The 25768-nt window shown below is 44.4% G+C and overlaps 1 protein-coding gene across 1 annotated transcript in view; it reads right to left on the bottom strand.

The window, feature by feature from the left end:
* The window catches only part of Adamts16 (ADAM metallopeptidase with thrombospondin type 1 motif 16), a 113958-nt gene extending 89670 nt beyond the window's left edge, over positions 1–24288 (bottom strand). Inside the window, 3 exon segments of the mRNA XM_028873676.2 lie at positions 16180–16514; positions 23838–23943; positions 24061–24288. Coding sequence (XP_028729509.2) covers positions 16180–16514; positions 23838–23943; positions 24061–24120 — 501 coding nt within the window. The 5' untranslated portion in view covers positions 24121–24288.
* Positions 24289–25768: the final 1480 nt, after the last annotated feature.

The following is a 25768-nucleotide window of genomic DNA, read 5'->3' as shown; positions in this document are numbered from 1 at the left end:
TATTCTTCATCTGCAGGAGATTTATTTACTGCTGAAATGCTTGAACAGACCCATTGCTTCGAGAAGAACAAAAGTGAAAAACAAAACAAGCAAAGGAAAGGGTAAAAACTAAGGTTAGCAAACAAACACCCAGCAAACAACAAACAAAAAACCACCCAGCCTAGGTTTGCAGTCAGTCACCGCCGTCTCTCTAAGCCACTGTGGTACTGTCTTTGGGAGCCTTTGCTTCCAGTGAAGAAAGGATATTTTGCCCCTGAAGATTCAAGGGAGCCACAAAGACATGGTAATATTTTCCTTTTGCCACCTCATGGCCAGAAAGCCAATCTTTTTGGAGATAATATAAGTAGGTTGCCCAGAATTTTAAAGACACTTTTTATATTACCTAGCACTATAACTGATTTATTATATATTTATTTATTGTATAACTCCTTTATTAGCTGTAGTGGTTGCAGTTGTCTCAACCACAGAAACCATAAATATAGCTGACCCTAAACATAGCATGGGTCATCTGTGTCATCTCTCCTATAATCATCTCACACAGTGACTAACTGGTGACTTTGCTCTCATCTTTTGAGAGTTAGGACTTGCAGAAAACTCAAAAGAGGATGACCATGGCTCCATCCAGGCCCCACAGACTCGCCAGCTCTTTATACATTTTTGGCTCAAAGAAAGAATTTCTCTGAATAGACAGTTTTCAAGTTATTAGTTGGGGCACAGATACAGAACCTTGGGGAAAGGTGGGTGGAATTTCAAAGGAGAGATCCACCTGCTCCAAAAGCTACCCTCCCATCCACTCTCTGTAGTCAACCATACTTCATACACATCAAGGTCTGCTGAAGGCTGAAGGCTGGCTCTGTGTATGCATTCTCTCCTACAGTCCAGGTCCACCATGCTGGAGCACTGAGCCAGCCCTGAAATGAATGCTTGAAACCTGTAATCATTCCTTCAGGAAAGCAAGCTCCTCTTAAACCTTATGACTAAATATTGTGATCAGAGTATATGTAAGACCTTAAAATAGTAAATGGTCTACAGAGGTTAGTCATGTTTCTTCCCAGATGTCAACCATGGCATTCCCAGAACAGTTCTCAGCTATCGAGGTCCTTCCTGCTCAGGTCACTCCAAGGTCATTCGTCTCTGAAAGGACAGCCTTGTAAAGCCATTACATATAAGTGTGTTAGAGTGAGTGTGGGTGGGTATGGTATGGATGAGCATGAGGTGTGTGTGTGTGTGTGTGTGTGTGTGTGTGTGTGTGTGTGTGTGTGTAGAGTAAGAATGTGGCTGGGCAATGGTGGCACACACCTTTAATCCCAGTACTTGGGAGGCAGAACCAGGCAGATCTCTGTGAGTTCCAGGCCAGCCTGGTCTATAGAGCGAGATCCAGGACAGGCACCAAAACTACACAGGGAAACCATGTCTCAAAAAGCCAAAAAAAAAAAAAAAAAAAAAAATGTGAATGTGAATGTGTGATGTGTATGGTGTGTGGATGTGTAGGTTGGAGTATATGGGTGTGCTGTTACCATGATACTTTTTTCATGTCTATTGTTGCCACAGTCACACTGGAAGAGTTACTGCCAGGGCCACAGCTGTGTACAGGTCAAGACAGCTGTGTACAGGTCAAGGCAGCTGTGAAGGCCCTGAAGTAAGAAAATAACTGTGGGTGGGATTCAAACTTCTGGGCTTCTGCATTGCTTTTTGGTATAATGCGTTGCATTACTTTATATGTGTTTCTGTCCTCCTCCTTCTCATCTTTCTTCTCCTTCTCTCCCTCTTCTCTTCTTCCCTCTTCTCCCCCAACTAAATAATGTTGTATCAGGAGTACGGTTACTAGAGCTGTGATTGCCACAGATGCCTTCCAAACTCTTTCAAGGAAATGATTTACTGAGCTAGGTTGTGTAGTATTTCCAAATTGTCCCCCACATACACACCACAACGGTTAAGACATGGGTTATATATATTTAAATTATTTGGTTGATAAGATCCTTTGTTACCCAGCCAGTCACCAAGACTCCAAAGACATTGATGGGAAATGTCCTTGAAGGAGGAATGTGTGCTGGGTGGAAAATTCCTCACATTCCAGAGTCCATGGGCCATGGGGCTGGAATCTGGGCTCCTCCTGCTAGATGCCAGCTTTTGGCAGGTCACATGCTTGATTCCCTTTGTGTAAGACGGTGTGGTTCTTAATATTCATTGTCAGCTTGACTCAAGTTCTAACCAACTACTAGACACACCACTGAGCATTTCTGTGAGATGCTTCCAAAGAGAATCACACATGAGGAGGGCAGCCCATCCTGAGTGTGAGTAGCTACTATGGCCTGTAGTCCCATACTGAATAAAAAGGAGAAGGGAAAAGCTGGCTGAAGAGCAGCTTCCTGACTGTGGCTGCAACATGGCCAGCTGAATCTTTAGTCCCATCTCCTAACCCAAGAATAAAGTACCAATACACTAAACACACACTTACCTTGTGTGCACTGTGTCTATCGCAGATAAGTCATGGCCACTCAGCCCCATGGCAGAGCCTGATATGGTTCCACCTTCGATATGGTGGATAGAAGATGGAACCAGAGAAACCAAAAGTGGTTGGGGGTTGACACTGAAACAAAGTCAAACAGAAAAGACTTCTGAGTCTCCAGATCTAATCCACTTTGCAGTCGGCGGCCTGATCGAGAAATGCAGTCAGTGAATAATTGCCAAATAAGAGGATTAATTTGAAAACAGTACGAACGAACAGGATATCCTGTTAAAAATGAAGCTATCACACTTCTCTCACGGTTTGATACAGATTTTAGGTAGGATGCACATTGTAGTTTTGCTGTCATTTATATTGATATCACATCGCACATAGTGTGAGATATGTTTATGAGAGTGACACTGTAATTTTAATTGTCATATTGTAATTGTGCATGCTTTTAGGACCTTTTGACACTTAAATTACAGTCTGGGAGATTAGTGACTTGCTCACACTTAAAAACAAAAGTGTTTAAGTTGTCTCAGACAAGTACGGTTTCCAAGTGCATGTTGTAGCACAGGGCGCACAGGGTTCTTAGATTCCCTGCTGAGGTCTAAGCTGGATTCTCCTGTTCAGCCACTACTGATAGGAATCAGCTTTGCTGGGGCTTCTCAACTGTTTGCCTTTCACTTTTCAGTTTTTAGTCAATATTTGGAGTACTTCCCCTAATTTAAATAAATGCCAACTACTACATAATTCCAATCAGTATTTTAGACTCAAATTCATTGGACACTGTGGCCCTGTTGACTCCCGTATCCATGTTCTGTTATTTCCAAACAGTAGAGTTGAGTGAGGTTGTTTAGAAAACAAATGCATTTGCAGTCCTAAGACTTTCAAGCCCCCAGAGGTGTTTGTGTTCCTTCCAGGAGGAAGAGACATGACCAGCACCCCACTGGCCTTTCCTACTTACAGGGAGGGCAGGAAACCTCAAAGTGCGGGGCTATCTGGGTGCTTAACTTTACTAAAATGAGTAACACTAGGAGCTCTTTCCTAATTAGCATATCAGACTGCTGGAGCAAGAGGAGGGAAGCCCTTATTGACGTTAGATCCAAACCGATTTTAGGTGGTAAACATACAGCCACATTATGTATCCCAGCAACATGAGAGATGCTGACAGTGTGGTATATGGGCACAGAAAATGTTAAACTGCAGTTTAACTGGCCTTCAGAAACAGATAATGTCTGCGAGCCTGTGCATGGCATGGGGCATTGCCCTTTATAGTTAAGCATTTACTCTTTATTTTCTAGAGTCTTTCTTCTACAAGTGTACATTTCAATGAGGAATAGAACTGGGCTGTAAAATATGCAAGCTTCTCTTTTGGCTTATTATTCCACAATCCATCACTCTTTATTTTATTGCCTAGTGATGACCTTCAGAGAGAATAGCCAAAACTCCCCAAGCTTCAGTTACATAATCTCTGCAAATAAAACCAGGGTTATAGCTCCTTTGGCTGCTGCACTGGGAATACAGAGTCAGATGTTAGCTGTTCTGGGCACTTTATTCATTTACGACTCCTTGTTATACACAAAGTGATCTCCCAGGTGTTGAGGATACACAATTGCTTTCAAAGTGTGGGCATAAATAGCTGTCCTAAAAGTGTGTAAACGATGGGTTACACTGGAGAAGACCTGACTAAAGGGTTGGTATTTATACTTCTAGTTGCTCACTATAATTCCAATAACGTTTCTGGAGAAAACAAACTATTTTCGAATTTGGTTTGCATTCCATTGTGGGACTTCACTGACGGTTAGCATCAGCCATATTTGAATTGCAAAGAGTGATGATTTTCTTTGCCTTGTCTGTACTATATCCTTTACTAATGGGCATGCTGAGGAGAGCAGGATCACACTTTTCCTCTGCATGTCCTGCAGTAGGGACTTTGATGTAGCCTTACTTGACACTCACACATCTACTTGAGACCCCTACGAACCATGATTAATGGAGACTGAAGCTCTGTGGATAGCAGCCGGGCTAGCGAGAGGCATCAGATTGGATGAAAGCATGTCAGTCCCACACAGGGTGCCTTTTTTCCATTCTAATTTTGTTTCTCACTGTGCTTTCTTCCTGCTTCTTGGTTGAATTCCATCTCCATCAATCTCTTCTCTGACTGCAGTGATCGATCAAGTTTCCCAGTTTATCTGTTTTCCAAGGCAAACTCTATGATTCTTGACTGTATGTGCTCTAAAAGGAATGTTCACACTTAGTCCTTGTTATGTTAACATCTTCATAGTGTCACCTGGGGAATTTCAGTGAGGGGTTGTGTGGATCAGGATGGTCCGTGGCCGTGTCTTTTGGGTACCAGCTGGATTATGTTAACTGATATGGAAAGGCGCAATCCAAAATGGGCAGCAGCACCCCCCATGCTTGGATCATGAACTATAGAGAAGAGAAGGTGAAAGGTGAGCCTAGGTATGTGTGTACTCGTTTCTCTCCACCGGAGTGTGGGTGTGATGTGATCATCTGTTTTAGCTTCTTCATTTCACACTGTCATGGGCTGTATCCTAGAATTGTGAGCTAAAACAAGCCTGTGATCTTCTACATTGCTTTTTTCAGAGTATTTTGTCTCAGCAGCAGAAATAAAACTCAGATAGTTCTGCATGTTGGTCGAAGAACTGCTTATTAGATGGCTCACTTCCCTGACAGAAGGAAATAAATCTCTAGTGTGTTTATTATCTTACACCAAGTGGCCTCTCTCCATTCCTGAAAGGACAGAAAGTATGTCACCTGCCACTTTCACAGAGGACTCAGCATGGTAGGAAGGTCCATTCTTGGAATGCTGACACATGAGACTCACTCATTCTTGCCCTATGCTTGCTGATTAAGGAAGACGGAAGTCTGAGAGACTCTCACAGCCATTGTGGCCACTCATTATGCTCTGAAGGCCCAGAGACAGAATTGCACAGATACCTTGTAGTTTCCTAAAGCATATTTGATCGATGCCTTATGTCAGACAAAGATCAATGCAAATTTGTAATTCAGAAATTATTAATGAAGTTTTCTGTCAATCATTTCATCATATACATAAAGCTGAAAACCAATCAGCTTATAGAATGTTGAGTTTTGTGACAAATTAGCATTTATTTTTTCAAAATTGTTAAGATTTGATCTGATGGTAACTCTATTAGGTTTACTTAATGTTGATTGAGAAATACAAATCCATTGTTTTTTTAAGGGGGGAGTGGGGTTTCTCTGTGTAGCCCTGGCTGTCTTGGAACTCACAGACATCTACTTTCCTCCACCTCCTGAGCTGGAAAGATGACTCAGTTTTTAAAGGCTAGGCTCACAACCAAAATCAGAGTGATGTTTTTTAAACCAGCTATCTTTTATTTAATTTCCTATAATTCTATCAAAGTAAAAAACATTTAATTTCCTATAATTCTATCAAAGTAAAAAAATTATGAAATTATCACCAATTTTGCTAATGACTTAAGGGCTTGGATTTATTTGGTTTAGTGTTTTTTTTAAAACACTTGATGTCATTCCTTAAAAATTTTAAAGAAATGAATTTCCTAAAAATTAAAATAAAGCCAACCACCAACAAAGCAAGATGGCAGTAAGTGCCAAGTGATGACATTATTCTAGATTCCAACAAAATTTGATACATCAATATAGACCTGAAAAAACTGGGAAGTAACAAGCACAGCAGTGGCTGGTAGTTCAGAGTTCACTCTTGAAATGTTGGTGCCTGAGAATCATCCGCAGTGAGGAAGGACAGGCCCCTGTGGATGTATAAACTCACTTTGATTCAGACTCTGGCCTCAGGTCATGGGTAATGATTCCCCAGTTGCTCCTTCTGGAATGATTTAGAGCTGCCAAACTCACAGATGGAAAACACACACATGCACTTGTACATACAAGTCCCCTGAGTGCCAGTTTATCCCTGTACATGTCATTAGATACAGCCTCAAAGCCTCCTGGGAAAAAATCACACTGCTTTTCATTTCACACAAAGAGCACACTTTTTAACCAGTAAGACGGCAAGCACAGCCTGCCTGGAGAGAAACACCTGTGTACTCCAGGTCTCCACAGCTCCATCCCACCTACAGAAAAGCTCACCCTGCCTCACAAGGCCTAGGCCTGAGACAGGCTTACCCTCCCCTGTCTTGAAGTAGAATGAGTAGCTTGTGGGGTCTTCTTTTTATTTATATTTTTTTTATTTAATAAAATATTTTCTTTCCTTTTATATACCAACCTCTGTTTCCCCTCCCTCCTCTTCTCCTGCTCCACCCTCACCTAACCCCATCCCACCCCCATCCCCTCCTCATAGAGGGTAAAGTCTCCCTTGGGTAGTCAACACAGGCTGGCATACCATGTTGGGGCCAGACCTAGCTCCTCCCCCTTGCATCAAGCCTGAGTAAGGCATCGCACCATAGGAATGGGCTCTAAAAAGCCAGTTTGTGTACCCAGGACACGTCCTGGTCTCATTGCCAGGAGACGTATGGGGTCTTCTTTAGCCCTGCAAACCTGTGGCTGTGTCTAATATTTTTGTTAAGCAACAGAATTCTGGATTCTGCATTAAGAACAATTCATTCATTCGATAAACTTTCATGGAAGGCTTTATTGCACTCTTTGCAAAATTAAAATATAAGATAGGAAGGGAAAAAAAATGCAGACAGACGTCCCTTTACGTCCTCACCGTCATCACAGTGAAGAGCTCGTCTACAGTCTCTCCTCGGTTTTCTTTCTGGTGCTGATAGTTCACTCTTCACATCCCACAGTGCTTTGCGCCTGCTTCTTAACAACTTCTGCCATGTCCACACAAGGAGACCAGGAAGGCAGAATTCTAGATTCTTCCTCTCTGATCCTGCGTATTTCCAGTCTTCCCTCTCACTTCCTGTCTGTCTCCTATAGACTTCCTGTTTGCTTCCTACTTCAATTAGACCCCCCTCCACCTAACACACATGACAGCCTCATAATTCTAGTAACAGCTAGCTAGCTCCTTATATTCAGAGGTTTGAGGCCAGTTTCTAAATTTTAATAACGCAAAACTCTCGCTTAGTTCCCTCAGCCTTCACTGACTGCTTCTTGCTGTTTAATGGAGACGTCAGAGTCTCCTGAAGTCTCAGTTCTCTCATGGTGTCTTATATCAGTTTTTCCTAATGTTTTATGTAGTTTCTGTCTCTTTAATGGACTGTCCTTAGTAAACTTAATGCATGTTGATAAATAGAAAACAAAGAGAGGGATATGAAGTGTGTGGGACTGCGGGTAGAGTAAAGGCTGTTGTGAGGATGCTTGCCTGCGTCACAGGCAATGTTAGGTAAGTAGGGGAGAGGATACCAGTGATGTTTAAGAAAACAAGACTGGGGATCCACAGCCAGGCACCAGGCAGAGCTCGAGGAGTCCAGTCAGGGAGAGAGCAGAGGGATTCTATGAGCAAGTACATCAAGATCATGATGGGGAATCCTGCAGGGACAACCAAACTAAACTAGTGGGGGGACTCAGGAAAGTTGGATCAATGGAGGTGGAGCCTGCATGGGACTGGCCTGGGCCCTCAGCATGGTGAGGCATTGTGTAGCTTGATCTGCTTGGGGGAGGGGTGGTAGTGGGATTAGAGTCCATTCCTGGTGCATGAGTGGGCTTTTTGGAGCCCACTACCTATGGTGGGACACCTCTCGAAGCTTTGAGGCAGGGGGAGGGGCTTGGACTTGCCTCCACTGGATGTGCCTCCTCATGGGAGGCCCTTGCCTTCTTGTGGGATGAGGGGGGGTTTGGGAGGAGGAGGCTGGGGGTTCTGGAGGAGGGAAGAGGGGAATCTTTGATTGGTGTGTAAAATGAATGGAAACATTTTCTTAATAAAAAAATGAAGAACAATTCATGGAAGCACACACACACAGAGAGAGAGAGAGAGAGAGAGAGAGAGAGAGAGAGAGAGAGAGAGAGAGAGAGAGAGAAAACAGGACTGTGTGAGCTAAGCAGGAACAATCAGCTCCTTGGGCAAGAGCTGGGGCTCTAAGGTGCTCCTTTTCTTTCGACTCGGCTTTGGGCTGGGACCTGCTCACACATCTACTCCCTCACCATTGTTTGTGCTGCCCTTATTCCTGAGACAGCCTTGCAAGACACCGCCCCTCACAGGCAGCCTTCACTGCAGCATGCTCAGTCTGTCTAAAGGGGTCCTTAGGGCTGGGTTTAGAGAGATCTTGGTCATGAAGAATCTTCTGGCTACACTGGAACTCCACATGAGCACTGTGACCCGATGACAATTATAGAAATTATTCCTGCGAGGCTGACCACAGCAAGCAAGCATGTGGTTGCTTCCCTGGGTGGTTTCAGGGGCAGCACAGCTTCATCACAAAAGGCAATTAGAACCTCCACAGGGTAACCTTGAGGCCGGTCACTCCATCCTCCCAGCCTGCTGCTTGGTGCATGCTCCAGACAAAGGCTCCAGTTGCTTTACTGTCAAGGTCTCTGTACAATGTCTACCACTTAAGGTCTTTCAGTTGTTTGTGTTTTTACAAAAATACAATGTCACACAGAGCATTTCAATGAACAAAACACTGTACACACACACACACACACACACACACACACACACACACACACATTGTTGGTAACCTCATCCTACACTGTCTAAACTCCCCACTGGCTTGGAGTGCTGGCCAAGCACACTACCACTTAAGATCTCAGTTTTATAACCTCAAAAACTGAGGTAAGAATAATAAAACATATATTTTTATAGTTAAATTTATTTGGCTACTTAATTCTTATCTGCATCTCATGTTAAACCCCTCGGAAAATCCATATTTTGTTCAAACACAAAAGGTTATTTCATGAAACATGACTTTGATCTGCTTCTAATGAGGATACATTTATTCCAATTCAAAATTTAAGGGTGCGGTAGTGGCACATATATATTGGTAGCAACCAACAGCTCTCTAATTGGACTTAGGATCCTCTCAACAAGAAGGAAACCATGCCTGGTACTGGAAACCCTGCTAGCTACTCCATGCTAGTGAAGTCCTGGTTAGTAGAGGATAATCTACAACCACTAAATTACCAAACTAGCATAATTTTTAACCACAATCTGTAATTTTTAACCACAGTCTATTCATATTTGTTTACATAATGACAGATAAGTGTAGTTTTCACCCATCATAAAGAAAAATTCTGTTTTCAACAGATGGGTAACACTACAGAAAACCACAACCATCCAACATGCAGAGTTGTAGCACCCTGTCCAATGGCTATGTCTACAAACAAGTCATATCTAAGTCCCAGGGAACATTGCAGAAGAGGGAGCAGAAAGCTTATAAGAGCCAGAGGTTCAGGGAGTTTTCTGTAAGATTATGTCTCCTGGGAACATCCGAGGCTGCACCCACAAAGTCTCATTGCCATGACTGCCCAGGTGTGAGCTGAACAAGGGCGACTCCAATGGACATGCCAAAGTGGACGAGAACAGCCCACGAGTTCTCAACTCTACACAAAGAACTATCAACAACTGAAGAAATCTGGGAGAGGGACCGGTGGCCTTTCCCAGGGAAGAGCACATCAATTGGTTGTCCAGTACAAAATGGTCAGTCCTGAAAACATAGAGATGAGTAGCATTACGTGAACTGAACAGGTTATATTTTGGGTTACGTATGTATACACATATACATAAATACATACAATAACAATTAATAAAAACAGAGGCCATGAATTTGAAGAAGAGCACTGAGGGTTATATGAGAGGGTTTGGAGGAAGAAAAAGAAAGGGAGAAATGTTTTAATTAAATTAAACGTAATTATATCTGAAAAAATCAAACAAACTTTTTTTTAAACTATTCTATCTATTCCTATGTAGCCAGTAGAGACTTCTGAAATGCCTTGGTATTTTCCCACAGCTATCAGACACATATCTTCATCATAACCTATTTTGAGTAAAGGCCCCGCCTCCCAAGGTGGAGTCAGTACCTGCAGATGCCATTGCCAGGCAATGTTTCAAAACTCTGTTCTCTGTCCTCAAAGCCAACTCCCTCCTTTCCACTCCTGCTTTCTCATTTTCCTGGCCCAAGAACGTTTTTCCATCGGTTGAAAGTTTGGCAGAACTTCAGCATTTTCTAGGATTTATTGGCTGCTTTAGAAAAATCTCTCAATGGCTGGAGTTTCCAGGGAATTCCTGGAGTTTGTGGCTGGAAATACAACCTAGTACAATTCAAACCAGTTCCCCAAGCAACTCTCCAACCATGTGAAGGGACTCTTAAACACCAAGGATCATTGTGACATGTATATGTTCTTATTTTTGAAAACAAGGGAATAATTTAATTTTAGGAGAAATGATACCTATTCTATATAGCAATACAAAAACAAAAATGATGCATATATCAGGAGAACTAAATTTCATGTAAATATTATGCCAAATATCATTAAGACATCACATTTACTTTTTAGATAAAAGGCAAATCCAAGTATAGAGCTAGCCTGAAATACTTTAAGAAAGTATGCCATTGCCATAATCAACAAGATAGATTTCTAGACAAACTCATTTGGAAGTGTTGACTAATAGAGCATCTAAAATAGTTTTATCAAAACTCTGAGTGTCCAGTCAATCCTCTCTAACTACAGACTTCAAAGGAGAATTTAGAGTGTTTGCATTCATCATAGAAAGAAATCAGATGGAATGGATTATAAAACTAATTTTATCTTCATGTGTATCCCAAAATAAATGTAGGGAATTCTCTCTCTCTCTCTCTCTCTCTCTCTCTCTCTCTCTCTCTCTCTCTCATTAATGGTGATTTTCAGATTTGAATTCAAGGCTTGCTAGGTGTTTGGCACATATTCAGGCACTGTACCACCTCTTGGACTTAATCTTTTTCTGGTGAATATTTATTTATTACCAACAGGAAAGCACTATTAATTAACTTTCACAGTCACCCTCATTCCCTAAAGGATTATTAAAAGGCTGTTTCCAAGATCAAAATTTGAGGATGGAGGAAGGTGGGGCAGTGTATCTGCACGTATAGATTTGAAAGTTGTGTTTTCTTACAGACATACACCATTCTCTCTAGTCAAATGGTAAACATACTATATTCTTAAGCAATATGTTTTTGAATGAAAAGTAGTATTTTTGCTGGGTTAAGCAGGGGGCACACAGTACTTTCTGCTAGACAAGATATTGCCTCCAGCATATCCACTAGGCTCAGCCAAAGTATGGGTAATAATAAAAATCAATGGCTATGGCCTGTGCACAGTAGATACAAATCCTTTAAATAACAAAATGCTTAAGCTGTCTTTCCAGAAAAGGCCTCCAGACACCACTGGAGGACAACTTAGAGCTGTCTCTACAAGATTGGCTATGCCTAGAAATCAGATTGTCTATGTAAAGGCCTTTCAAAATTTCCCCTGTAGAACCTGACATACCTGCATAAAACCGCAGAGACAATCCATGTTTGTACAAAGAAGTATAAAGCCTGACCTCATCATCCAATTAAGAACAGCTTCTCCTCTCTCTTACTTCACAGAACCCCATCACAGACCTATCCAAGAGGCCAAGCTGAGCTTACAGTTCCCTTTTCTCTGCTGACTGTCAGCGAAGGGAGAGAAATCCCAGCATTTCTGTGATTGTGCATCAGTAAGCCCTGGCTTGACATCAAGGAGAGAGCAAAAGCTTCTCTGGCTCCCTGCCTCCCATTAGAGAGCAGCAGCTGGGGGGGGGGGGCAATGGGAGAAACCCTGCACAAACCTCAGCTCGTGTCTTGGGTATTTCACAAGGAACAGCATTTGTCTGGCAGCGGAGAGGCTCTGGTTCTATCCTCAGTATAAACAACAAACACAACTGGAGAATTCATCTGAGAGCTGACATCTACCATTGACTCCCATTGAATGTGAGAGTCAATATGGCAATGAATAGGAAAGGAGATGTCATTTAATGTGAAAAGATTTGAATGACAGGATGACCACCATTCCTATGCAGAACAGACTTAACAGCTTGTCTTTGTTAGGGTTTCTACTGCTGTGATGAAACACCATGACCAAAAGCAAGTTGCGGAGGAAAGGGTTTATTTGGTTTATGCTTCCAGTTCATAGTCCATCACTGATGGAAGTCAGGACAGGAAATCAAGCAGGGCAGGAAACTGGAGGCAGGAGCTGATGCAGAGGCCATGGAAGGGTGCTTCTTATTGCCTTAATCTTCATTGCTTTCTCAGACTGCTCTCTTATGGAACCCAGGTCCACCAGCCCAAGGATGGCCCCACCCTTATGGGCTGGGATCTCCCCCATCAATCACTAATTAAGAAAATGTCCAAAGGTTTTTCTACAGCCAGATCTTACAGAAGCATTTTCTCAATTGAGGTTACCTCTTTTAACTCTAGCTTGTCTAAAGCTGATATAAAATTAGTCACAGCTCCTAGGGGACCAGGATGAGACTTGTATTGTCTAAAGATGGAGGACATGTGTGATTTTGTTTAAAATGCCATTGATTTGTCCCGCATTACATCAAACACCTCTAATTTTTTTGCTAGGAGAGAAAGAAACGCCACACCCTGTGCATTTGGAAGGTCAAGGGTCAAGCACATTCTCGTGGTCCCAATATCAGCTTCCATTGTTTATAGCCCAGAGGAAGCCTTCTGGTTTACCTTTTATTACTTCTCTATCTTCCACAATACATGTTTACAACTTTTGCTGTTAATTCTCATCAAGTTCAAAGAGAATCAAAAATCTCAAATTAGTTATCTGGACTCATGGGCAGATTTCAGGGGATAACGAAGTTACTGTGGAGGGCTCTGCTATAGGGAAGCTCCAGGTCATCAGGGCACCTTCATCCAAGGGCTGACTGGAAGCACCTTCCCCAATCTCTATGGACAAACCCAAGGTGGCTAAATTCTGAAAGGCATAGCTCACAGACACTTTCCTTTTCTAGATGAAGTCTTTTAGGAAGAAAGCTGTAGATGTAACCAACCGTCTTATTAAATAAGAAACACAGAACCAATGTAAAGAAGAAATCCAAGAGGTCAGAGCTCAGAGCTAAAACCTTACCCTTCCTCCTGCGGTGGTCCTACCTCTCCGAAAGAGACCTACTTCCTGTGTGTTTGTCTTTATATAGTCTTTCTGTTCTGCCTTCTCACTGGTTGTAAACCTAAACACATGACTGCCTCGTCACTGCCTGTATGTACAGCCCTCCAGGTCTTCTATGGTATTGAGATTAAAGGTGTGTGTCTCCAATGCTGGCTGTATCCTTGACCACACAGAGATCTACTACCTAGCTCTTCTACCAAGTGCTAGGATTAAAGGCATGCGCCATGAACGGCCAGCTCTGCTATGGCTTGCTATTAGCTCTGACGCCCAAGCAACTTTATTTATTAACATACAAATAAAATCACATTTCAGTACAAATAAAATACCACCAGAAAGCCAAGGATGTCTTAAATTTTTGTGTGTATATTACCTGAGAAGTTTGGGTCTTTAATTGAAGAAGATTTATTTTTCTTGGTAATATGGAATAAATCACCCGTATGTCTTCATGCTTCACAAGAATGTTAAGTAACCTCCACCCTAGCTCGGGTCACGGCTTTGTCTACTCTCTAACCCAGATCTCTTACAAATAGAAGCAAGCATGACATCAGCTCACATCAGATTTCACCCAAAAGAAAATATTAATATACTAAAAGCATTTAGAAATTTTCTACATGTGCTTAGGCACTGTAAGGTGATGGCTTGAGCATCCTTGTGGCATCTACTACTCACACACATACACAGATTTCTTTTGAGACACAATTTCCAAGGAGGAAATTCTGTATCAGACAGACTAGAAGCCTTTTCTAGAAGTGCACTCAATGCCCAAATATTTTCTGGTAAATCTTTAACATCCTCTATGTATTTTTCTTTTTTAAAAAAATTAGATTATAAAGCAGATGAAGAAAAGTAAATTCCTTCATTCAAAATAAAGCCTCTTATCATTTTAGATAAATAGCTCTCCAGAAATTTATCACTGTTTTAGAAAAATTCTGGGCTGGCAAGATGGCTCAGTGGGTAACATAATTGCTGTGCAAGCCCGATGACCGGCCTCAGTCCCTGGAACCCATGTAAAAGTAGGAGAGAACTGACTGCAAAAGTTTTCCTCTGACCTCCACACATGCACTGTTTTATGTAGAACACAAACACCACACACTAATAATTAGCAATAATAATATAAATATTTTAAAAATCTATCAAGAAAAAATACACATGTGTGTGCACACACACAAATGCACACACACTAATTGACCTATTCCTTCAATAACAACAAGAGTTCATCCATAAGTTCTCATGAAAAAGTGAAGTTTCACTAGGTGCTTTCTACAAACACTGACACATCAGGAATTAAATTTCCAAAAGATGAATTTTGAGGGATGAATTCAAATTACAGCAAGAGCCAGAAGGGATTTAAATTTGACAAGTCAGCAAAGTAAAGACTAATATCCTTTTGATTTTCAGATTTTTAATTTAATTTTTAATGTCAGCATATCAAGTAGTAGATTTCATCATGGCAGCTTCTTACATATGCGTAGTTATTCTTTGTTTTCATTCACTACTTACAATTTTGGATTCAATGTAATATCAACCTCTATGTATTTTCAATCCTCAACATTCTACTTTTCTCATCCATCTCTAAAATTATTTTTGTCTTTTTTTTTTCTTTAAAAGATGGAATTATCTTAAGTAAAGTAAAAGAAAACCCATCCAGATTTCTGCCTGTATAAGCCTGAGGGATACCTGCAGTGATGGTTCATATTTATTGTCAACTTGACAGGATTAAGAGTTGCCATGGAAACATACCTCCAGCCATGCCTGTGGCAGACCATTTAGATTAGGTTAACTGAGGTGGGAAGACTCATTCTAATTTTGTGTGGCACCATTTCTTGGGCAGAAGGCCTAGACTGTACAAAAAGGGGAAAGCAAGCTGAGAACCTCGATTCATCTTCCTCAACTTCCTGACTCTGGATGTCTTGTCACCAGTTGCCTCAAACTTCTACCACCGAGGCTTCTCTGCCATGATGGACTGAACTGAAAGTGGAAACAAAGTAAACCACCTTTTCCTGAAGTTGCTTCTGTGAGGGCAACTTGCCATGGCAACAAGACAATCGACTAAGATACAAAGTTGCAACGTGGTCGCATGCTCCTTACTCTGAGCTCCCTGAAGCTGAGAGCAGTGTCTGCTTAGATACTCAGAGATCTGGAAGCACCTAGATAGATTCACAGTCTAACAGGACCAGCATGGGCCTGGCATGGATGAATGCCCTGATTAGTCAGTACACAGCAGTTGTCGAGATAGCAGATGCAACATTCTAGTGGATTCAGACATCCCATCAAAATAGCCAAGCCATTCAAGTGACTGGTCCAAAACAACGACAATTTCTATAGTTTCCACTGTGGTCCCACACATGAAATTAACAACAACAACAACAACAACAACAAAATCATTAATGTATTCAGACCTGGCCACAATTTCTTATGTGTTTCTTTTAAACAGAAGTGTTCTTGCAATTTATTTTTAGAGTACAAAAGGGTAGGTGTAGAGACCATTCTATTAATCCAAGAAAAGAGCATAGAACATTTGAAGAGCTACTTGGCTATTTCCACCTGCTGTCACAGATCACAAAAACGTCTACTGGGGTAGCAGAACAAGTGGAAATGTTCTCAGGGAACCTAGTTTTGCCTCTTCTCTCCCACCCCCATTGGCACCTCCCTCCCAGAGCACAGCTGCTGCTGTTGGTACTCACCAAACCTTGGCAGGTAGAAAGGGCCACCGAGGAATTCCCCTGGGACCTTAAGGAGCCTTGATAGAAGCAGAACTCCTCGGGTGGAAACATCTGCACAGATGTGGTGCCCCCCTTCCCCAGAGTTTGTACCATGAATCCAGGAGCCACTAAGTAGCTGGCAGCTTTCAGGTCTAGATGGAGGTCATGCCTGGGGCCCTTCAGGCGCAGGTGCAGGGCATCTCCTCCTGGCTGGGCCACCGCTCTCCGCCTCCGCCGTTGCCGCTGGTGGTGCGTGATGTCATGGGATACATAATCCCCCCTGTGGTCCACCTCATAGGCAGACACCAGGTCGTACTCTGAAATTGAGAAAGGAGAAGACGCTGAGTAATTCCGGAGTTCTGAGAAGAATTCCAGATTGACTACATAAATTAGCTGTTCCATCAGTAATGAAATATAATCTGAAAGAGCAATTCTTGTTTGATGTGGCCTTTGTTCCCCCTTAATGTGCAGTGGAATTTGCTGTATCAGTAATAAAGTGTCATGGCAGCAGAGATTTATCTGAAGTTTGCTTCCAACATTTCCTCACTTAGCTCTGTTGTTTATCTCTCCGTGTGAATTTGAGACTCGGTGGATGTTGAATCCCCGCCCCCCCATCTCTTACTGGGTGGAAATGGCAAGACGGTCTTCTGTTTTATAATAGTTGTGAAGCATTCCTTTCTTCATACTCTTTATATTTTGTATAAAAACCTATACTGGACTGAGAAGAAATTTTGGCTTCAAGTACCATAATTAAAAGGAAAAAATGATAAATTTTCTTGCTGTTTATTTAATTCTGAAAGCATTGAACACACAGGAGGAAATGTAGACTACAGACACACCCCAGGACTCATAGATTACTATACAGAGATACTCTCATGTGCTGAACTTCCTGAACTACCGCAGACCTTCCTATTTCCCTGGTCTCCCTTTTGTCGTCTGGGACAAATGACACTGTCCGCAGCACGTTTCTGGCTCAGGTCTCACCACTATACTCTGTGGCATCTAGGTTTAAAGCACATTCAACTAAACTAATTCATAACAGTAAAAGAAACTCTCAAAGACCCTGTCGGACATACACAGCCAAGACCGCAGAGTCATCTAGTATCGGCGCCCAGAGTCACCACTCTCTAAGAAAGTGGAGAGGGGGGTTTGTTTCTGAGCTCCACTGCGGTCCCGTGGATATTGAAACATCTTCTGCCATTATAGGAAACCATCTTTTTATTTATTAAGGTGACAACAAGGACTTTCTCAGCTCCTTACCACCATTTACAATATCTTCTCTGTGTCTGCAATCTGAGAAGGCTATTTCCAGGAGGGCAGGAGCCAAGGGCTGGACTTCTAGATCAGGGTCACAGCTGGCTGCTCAGCCATGTTATCAGCTGAGACCTGTGGCCAAGGTAGTTTTGTCGAGGACAAGGTTAAAAAAACACTTTAACTTGAGATTAGCTAGCTTAGTTTATATCTTTAAAATATTTAATTAAGCATGGTGTTTGTGTTTGTGTGTGTGTGTGTGTGTGTGTGTGTGTGTGTGTCCATTTGTATATGAGTGTTGGTAGGCTTTTGTGCCTGTATTTTTTCTAATAGCTAAAAACGTGTCAGCATGGTTTCAGGCCTTCCTCTGAAGGTACTGTGAGGTGTCTTGCAGAGCACACCACTCCCAGCACGGGGAATTGAGGGATCTAACCTGACAATGAGGCGGATCACCCTTCAGACTCGGGGCACAGCACCTTTGGAGTTTTACTGGTTCCAACATTCTTTTTTGTTTTTTGCTTTTGTTTTTGTTTTTGGAGACAGGGTTTCTCTGTGTAGCTTTGTGCCTTTTCTGGAATTCACTTAGTAGCCCAGGCTGGCCTCGAACTCACAGAGATCTGCCTGGCTCTGCCTCCCAAGTGCTGGGATTAAAGGCGTGTGCCACCACCGCCCGGCAGGTTCCAACATTCTAAACTGACATTTTCTCCATGAATTATAAACAGATTCCTTCTTCAAAGAGGTAGCTCAGAGACTCCTGTTAATCAGGCTCCTCTTCTGATTCTTCATGAGCAGACACACTTTTCAGACCATGTGTAAAGTATTATTTGATTACAGTGAAGCAATATCCAGGTAGTTACTACCAGTTTATTGTGAGTGGATACAGCCACTTGTCTGTGATGCTATTCTGTCCTGCCCAAGAAATAAACGGGGAAACAAAAGAAACATGGGCAGCAGCCAGTGACATGCCATGAAAGGCACATGTCTGGGTTTAGGAGAGGCGAGGAAGATTGGAGATTACATGCAGGGTGCTTTGTTGGGATGCTTTTCTGACAACCATGCTAGATGAGGAGACAGGAATGGGAGGACCATGGTGCCTGCCACGCAGCAGAGAGTAGGCCAGGCTTCTGCTCCTGAGATGATTCTTCTTCTTCTTCTTCTTCTTCTTCTTCTTCTTCTTCTTCTCTTCTTCTTCTCCTCCTCCTCCTCCTCCTCCTCCTCCTCCTCCTCCTCCTCCTTCTTCTTCTCTCCTCCTCCTCTTCTTCTGGACCCCAGCTTTCATCTGTCTCTCTCCAGTGCCAAGCTTCATCTACAGGTCTAGCAAGTGAGAACACCTGGCTGGGCTGAGCAGCAAGTCATAGATTAGGGAGGCAGCAGGCTCTGGCAGGTGACTGGCTATCTACATCAGAGCAGGTGATTTAGCTTTGGTGGTATAGGACACACAGGTTTCTATAGTATTTTAGGCAGGGGTGTGGAAGATTGTAGCTAGAGTTTTTTTGGTCCTGCCTGGCCCACGGTCAGGACAAATCTCTCTCACCCACCAGTTCCACAGCCGCTCAGACCCAACCAAGTAAACACAGAGACTTAAATTGCTTACAAACTATATGGCCATGGCAGGCTTCTTGTTATCTAGTTCTTTTATCTTAAATTAACCCATTTATATTTTAATTAATTAATTAAATAAGGTATAATTAATCTATACCTTGCCACGTGGCTCGTGGCTTACCTGTATCTTATGTCATGCTTCTCCTCATAGCAGCTGGCAGCGTCTCTCTCTGTCTCAGCCTTCTACTTCCCAGAATTCTCTTCTCTGTTTGATCTGCCTATACTTCCTGTCTGGCCCCTGGCCAATCAGCATTTTTTTTTTATATATATAGCATGATATCCACAACAGAGGATCAGACAGTTTGGTACATGGTGAAGGGGGAGAGGCAAGCACACCAGGACTCAGCACATCTGAAGTGAGAACGAAGGTACATACTCTGTCCGCACACTGCTGGTTTGTAGTTCCCCAAAGTGCCTCCACTGCTCTCTGCACTGTGCGGTAGGCATGTCTGCTGGGGTGTCGTTAGCTAGCACACCTGGCTGCTCATGGGGGAGTCCCTCGTACCACTTCTAGATCCCCCCTCCTGCAGGGGTGTGGAATAAAGACAAGGGCACAAATCTTGTTGTGAGCCTCATTAGTGAGCTTCGTTGTGCATAGAAAGGTGATCATGGCCACATCATCCAGACATACCACTCCTCAATGTGTGGCCGGAGTGCTCTCAGTCAACAGGCAGCAGAGACACTGAACACTGTCCACAGTAGCCAAGTGACAGAATCAGCCAAGGTGTTGGTCATCAGGTGAACAGATATGGAAGCTGTTAGACACACACACACACACACACACACACACACACACACACACACACGAAGGGGTAAAGAACCAAGCTATTTGCTTGCAGGACAATGTATGTATGTAACCATAGATCATCATAATAAGTAAAATAAGACCCAGGAACTTAAATACACTATCTTTTCTCTTATTTTGAAGAGCGGATATTTTCTACAGATGTGTAAATTTTATGTTCGTATACAATATTAAGTTAGAAGTGAGACTATCTGGGGCAATGAACGAGAATAGTGAGAGGCAGAGGTGGGGGACAGAGGAGGGTGGGAGAGTGAATGTGTCATGGTATATTCATGTGCCAAAGACCTTATGAAGCCCACTAGTGTGCACAATGAACATATGCCAATCAGTGAAGAAGAAAGTGAGTGCTACCTAACAATGTGAACAACTCGTCAATGATATAACCTATATTCGTGTGGCCTTTGATTTGGAGGAGAGAATATGTATTGTCTGAGCAAGGACCATATAGTATTAATTGTGTCCAGCAACTATTGCTAATTTCCTTTCATATAAAGAAGTCTTGTTTTGATAAATGTCGGACACCAAGCTGCCCGGGTGAGTGGCCTGGTGTGTGGCATTGATAAACATTTGCAGACACTCTGACTGGAGACAGTTTAATGACCAGTGCGACACCAGGGAGAAAACATTCAGGAAAACCCTGCTATAAACACCATGGGCTCAACAACATCAGCATCAAGGGAGGTTTAAATACCCCAAACTTTTAAGTTGTAGGCTTTGGGCATTTCAATATTTAATAATTGTTTTGGATATAATTCATTTCACTGTCTCTTTTGAACTCTCTCGAAAGTTCAGTACCAGCTCTCAGGAGATATTGTGTGCTGGGTCTGGGACAGAATGCCTTGCTGTGGCCTGGACCCCCGTTCCTCCAGACAGCTGCTTCTCTCAGGAAAGAACTCTGCTCTCTGTGCAGGCTGTTTTTGTTGTCACAGAGGGGGAAAGGAGAAAGCTGTCCCTGCATCAAGGAGGCTGGTGGACATTGATCATGGACAGGACAGCCTCTCAAGAGTGAAGTGTTACTCCTGCCAGAGCTTGAGAAACCTTGATTTTATCAAGGAAGTCATACCTAGAAGCAAATACTTGCAAATGCATGTGAACGGGTCAGAGACTGCAGTGAATGAGCTCAGAAGGCAAGCATCCGGCTGCACTTGCTGGGCCAATGAAGTCAAAGAATAACTGCAAGAAACCAAAAGCTATGCCCTAACTTAATGTTTAATGTGTTAAGATAATCACTCCCCAAACCAATGACTTGTGATTTACAAAGAAACAAGACTCCCCAGTTTGATAACCCTTTAAATAAGACCTGGTCCTTGCAGATGTTTGCAATGAGAGAAAAAGGTCACAAAAGGCTCCCTGACTCAGAACTTCCGGCGGCTTGAGTACAAGAGGTTTCTTGAGCACAGCCTCACGTTTGGGAAGGCTCCTGTCCAGAAATGATGGCATGAAGTTCAGGCATACCAGTGAATGTACCAGAGGGAACAGCAAAGACTCCTATGAAGGCTGGTCTGGAATACCTACTCCTCACATGTGTTCACACTGGTTGTTTGAAAATGAAAATAGCAAAAATATCCACAGCACAGGAATCAGTATTTGCCTTGAGTCAGAGCCTACTACAAGCCCTAACACTCATGAGCACAGCCTTGGCCTGCTCTATCTCAGGATATATATGCATATATGTCTATATGCAAGTCATTGTAAACCTGGAACATACAAGCACAAATATACATCCTTTATGTCTAGCTAAGTAAATGATTTCTTTTTTTACCCAGATAGCCTTGGAGTCATCTCTCTAGCACCGCCCACCCCCAGCCCCCACCCCACTTTGTAAAATTCTAAAGAACTTCTGAACTTTGCCTTGGATCTGGAAGCCTAAGGTTTTTTAAAAAGCAAGAAATCTGTGCTATGCTCTTGATGGTGACCATGGATGTTATTAAAGAGATAAATGTGTAATAAAACCATTGAGTAATAAAAAAGTAATACAGAGTCATCAAAAAAAAAAGTAAACTGATGCTTTCATGTTTGCTAATCAAATTTATCTCAATTTAGTTAGCCATCATTGCTTCAAGAAGCGTGTGAGTCTCTCTTTCCGACTGCATAATTACCTCATACAGCCAGCAGAGTAGCAGGAACCCTTACAAGTCTCACTTTCTGCCAAACTCCTAGCTTGAAAGTTAATTAAGCCATCAGCATGTATCATGGAGACCGGGCTTCCTACCATACGCAGACCCGACCTGAAGGTCACAGGTGCTGTTGGCCCTGCAATCAGCATGTATCATGGAGACCGGGCTTCCTACCATACGCAGACCCGACCGGAAGGTCACCAGTGCTCCTGGCCCTACAATCAGCATGTATCATGGAGACCGGACTTCCTACCATATGCAGACCCCACCGGAAGGTCACCGGTGCTCCTGGCCCTGTGTGTCCTACCACATCTTGCCCCTGTTGTGTGCCTGCCGTCCGCTCTCACTTTGTCCTTTGGTCACTAAGGAGCGACAGCATCAGGAGGTGGGTGTGCAGGCATCCTCTCTCCACTGTTAGCACCGCCCTGGCAATCACTCACACCCTCGGTGGGTGCTGCGTGCTCCGGTCAGGTTGATCAGTGTCTGCTGTGGAAGCAGAGCCCTTGGGATCGGGAACTGAGATGCCCGGCTGTGAGAGATCTATGACCTCAGGCAGGAAGCTTCTCTTCTCTTCCTGAACAGTGCTCTGTCTATGTTATCACCTTATAAAAGCCTTCATTAGTGTGGTAAACATGTCCCGAGTGGGCTGGCTGGATTGCCCAGCCTGCTCCATGCTAAACCTGACGACCTCCACAGCGCCCTGCAGCCTACACATGCAATAAACCAATGTGGAAAACGTCATGCGTCCCTACGGAATTCTCATGGTTTTATTGTGAAAGTCGACCAAAGTCCAACGTTAGAGCAGTTACACCTCCCATAGGTCATGATGTTGTGGAAGGGGGAGAGAGGCAGAAGCGCGGTGGAGATGACGGTGCCGGAAGGTGGGCTTCAGTTTTCCCTCACAAAAGCGCAAAAAACGGGCTCACGGCACTGTACTGTTTGCGTCTGGCGCCCTCCAGTGGTGCTCAGAGGCCTAGGGTCGAGACTCGTCTATCCCTTCCTAACTACCCAGTCCGTATTTAGGAGGGGGAATTTTCAGCATCCAATGTGAGCATCCAGCTCTGTTAAGTTTACCACGACAAAGAAACTGATAATGAGGATTTCCAAAGTGTCGATTCTTGAATCGTGTAAATTTCCTGAAAATCCACCAAGAAGCTAAACCTGGTTCGCCTCTGGTCGCCAACCCCGCTGAGTTTTTTTCATCCCGGGGAAGGGCAGGGAAGGTAACAACCCGCCTGTGCTGCGGACCCAGCGGACTAGAACCTCCTAGCGACCAGTGCGCTAGCCTGACTTCTCAGTCACCAGGCATCATTGCCAGGACAAAAGCCACCTGGGAACCACAGAGGAGGCCCTACCTTGAAGAAGACTGAGATTCGAGTTCATACCCAAGATGACCCAGGACAGGAACCCTGCCTTGGGATGTTCTCCTGCTGCTGATACTAAGGAGGGCACCTTCAGTCTCCTGCTGTGACAGTCAAGAGTGGAGGAGGAGGGCGAGGGGGAAGATGCTGGAGTCGGGGCTTCGCTGCCTGGGATAGGTTTGGTGTATATACATTAACGACGCGTCTATCACGTCAATATACAAAGTGATCTAGAGCCTTCCTACTCTCAGATACATTACTCTTTCTCCAACGTAACGCTGGCATGCCATTGCCGTTTCACTGGAAATGCGATACAGGTATTGATGGGAGGTCATCCGTGAGCAGGAGCTCACAATGTAAAGAAAAAGCAAGATAGCATCTTCAAAGCACTTGGTGTTCTGAGCCGCCTCCCCCCAACCCACCCAGGGGCGTGCAGATCAGCGGCAGGGGGTTGCCAAACGCTTACCTGCGAGAATCCGAGAGCCCCCCACCTCGCGGACTTACCGTCGGTTTCCAGCCAGCCGGATTGAGAGGATGGCGGAGGAGGGTGCGCGTCGCTCGGACTCTCAGACGCTGCAGCTGAGGGTCCCAGGGCGCACGCAGGTGTGTGCTAGAAAAAAGTGAAAGCACCTCAGTGAGAATGCGGGACTGCATACACAGCCTAGCCACCTGAGGAATGCGCTTCCCGCCATCAGGGACTCCACTGGTCCCTGCGCGACTCACTCACCTGTTCACTGACCTGCGCCAGCAGCAGCACCCAGAGTGCGGCACAACCATGCGGCTGCATGGCCCCGCCACCACCCTGAGGGCTCACAGGACTCAGCTCAGCGGTCTCCCCTGGGTCACTGGATAGTCCCGGTGCAAGTGGTGTGCCAGGGAGCAGGGGACAGGATCCCGCAAAAGCGCAGGGACTCCACCACGCACGCACACCAGTTATCACTGCAGCTTCGCTCTGCACCAGGGGTGGAGTGGCAGTGGTGGCGGGGGCGGTGGAGCACCCGCCCCAACCATGGGACAGCAGGGAGGAGGGAGAGGGAGGAGAGGGCAGGGCGAGGGAGGGCAAAGGAGAGAAGGAGAGGGGAGGGGAGGGGAGGGGAGGGGAGAAAGGGGAGGATTAAAGAGGGGGGAGGGGTACCGGGAGGAGAAAGGCCAGGGAGGAGTGGCAGGGCAGAGAGATTAAGAGGCCCGAGATCCACCATAGGGGCATCCTTCACACATCAGGGTGTTTTGTCCACCTACATGCAAGCCTGGGGTAGAGACAAAGCCAGGACGGTGTAGTATCTAGTCATCTGGCCCTGCACCGCCCAGTGACTAACTGTCTGGGTGTGGGACTCCCAAGAGCTATGATACCACTGAAGTTCCGTGGGACTTCTCACCTGAGGGCAGGACTGGGCAGCACAGGGGCAGGCTTTTTGTTGTCGTTCCCTGGCCATAGTCCCTCTGGAGCCCGCCGTCGCTTCTGGTGCGGGATGTACAGGGAGCGGTGGATCTGCTCATGAATGAATGTGAGCCCGTAGTTGTCCTGGGTCATGTGATGTGAAGGGGTAAATGAGGCAAGATAGGTAAATGAGGGCAGTGAGGGCAGTGCACGGTAGAGCAGGCTGTCGAGGAAGCTGGGTCCCCCACTTCTCTAGTTTGGTATTGGACAGCAATGGCTGCCTTCAGGTTCACCTTAGCATTTGGCTGGTCTGTTCTGAGAGCAGGCGTCAGGTGACTGGGTTCCTGAGGTATCCTATTAGCAAGTCTGGGGATGCCAATCTAGATCAAACCAGGTCCCTCCAAGGCAACCAGTGAATGTTGTCCCTCCAGGCCTATGTTCTGGTCCATCCCTGACCTGTGTATGTTTTTGATCATGAAGGCCATTTGTGACCATCAACGTGTGGGTACAGATACATATAGCGTTGAGTGGACAGGTAGGTGTTTGTGTACGTGTGACTGCCGACTGCCCACCTCAACTGTTGTCTTCCACTTACCCTCTGCAGATCCTAGGACCCAGGCTCCCATGCACTTTCGATTTTAGTGTCCCTCATTTGCAGCCGGACTGACCTTGCCTGATCCGTAAGCATGGAAAGGGGATGCATGGACAGAAGTGGTGTGGTTTGCAGGGTCCTTGGCCCATCCTACATGGAGCTGAGATACCCCAGGATGGCTCTTTATGGGCCCAAAGTGTCATACATTCCAGAAAAGTGGGAGCGGTATTGAGACTGACTGTGTGTGTGCACACCTGTACTGCCGCCCCCCCCTCACTCTCTCTCATACACACACGTAAAATTTCTTCAAAAAGTAAAATTCTGTTGTTTTACTATTTCATTTTTATAACTACATGCACATATATTATCTTTTATCAAAGCCCCCCACTATCCTCTCTCACCTCCCCTCTTTTCCACCAGATCTCTCTTGTTTTCATTATTCCCATCTCCTTCCTACCCCCCAAC

The sequence above is a fragment of the Peromyscus leucopus genome, chromosome 19 (assembly GCF_004664715.2).
Source record: "Peromyscus leucopus breed LL Stock chromosome 19, UCI_PerLeu_2.1, whole genome shotgun sequence".
Lineage (NCBI taxonomy): Eukaryota > Metazoa > Chordata > Mammalia > Rodentia > Cricetidae > Peromyscus > Peromyscus leucopus.
Note: the sequence above shows the minus strand (reverse complement) of the source record. Positions and strands in the feature narration are given on the sequence as shown.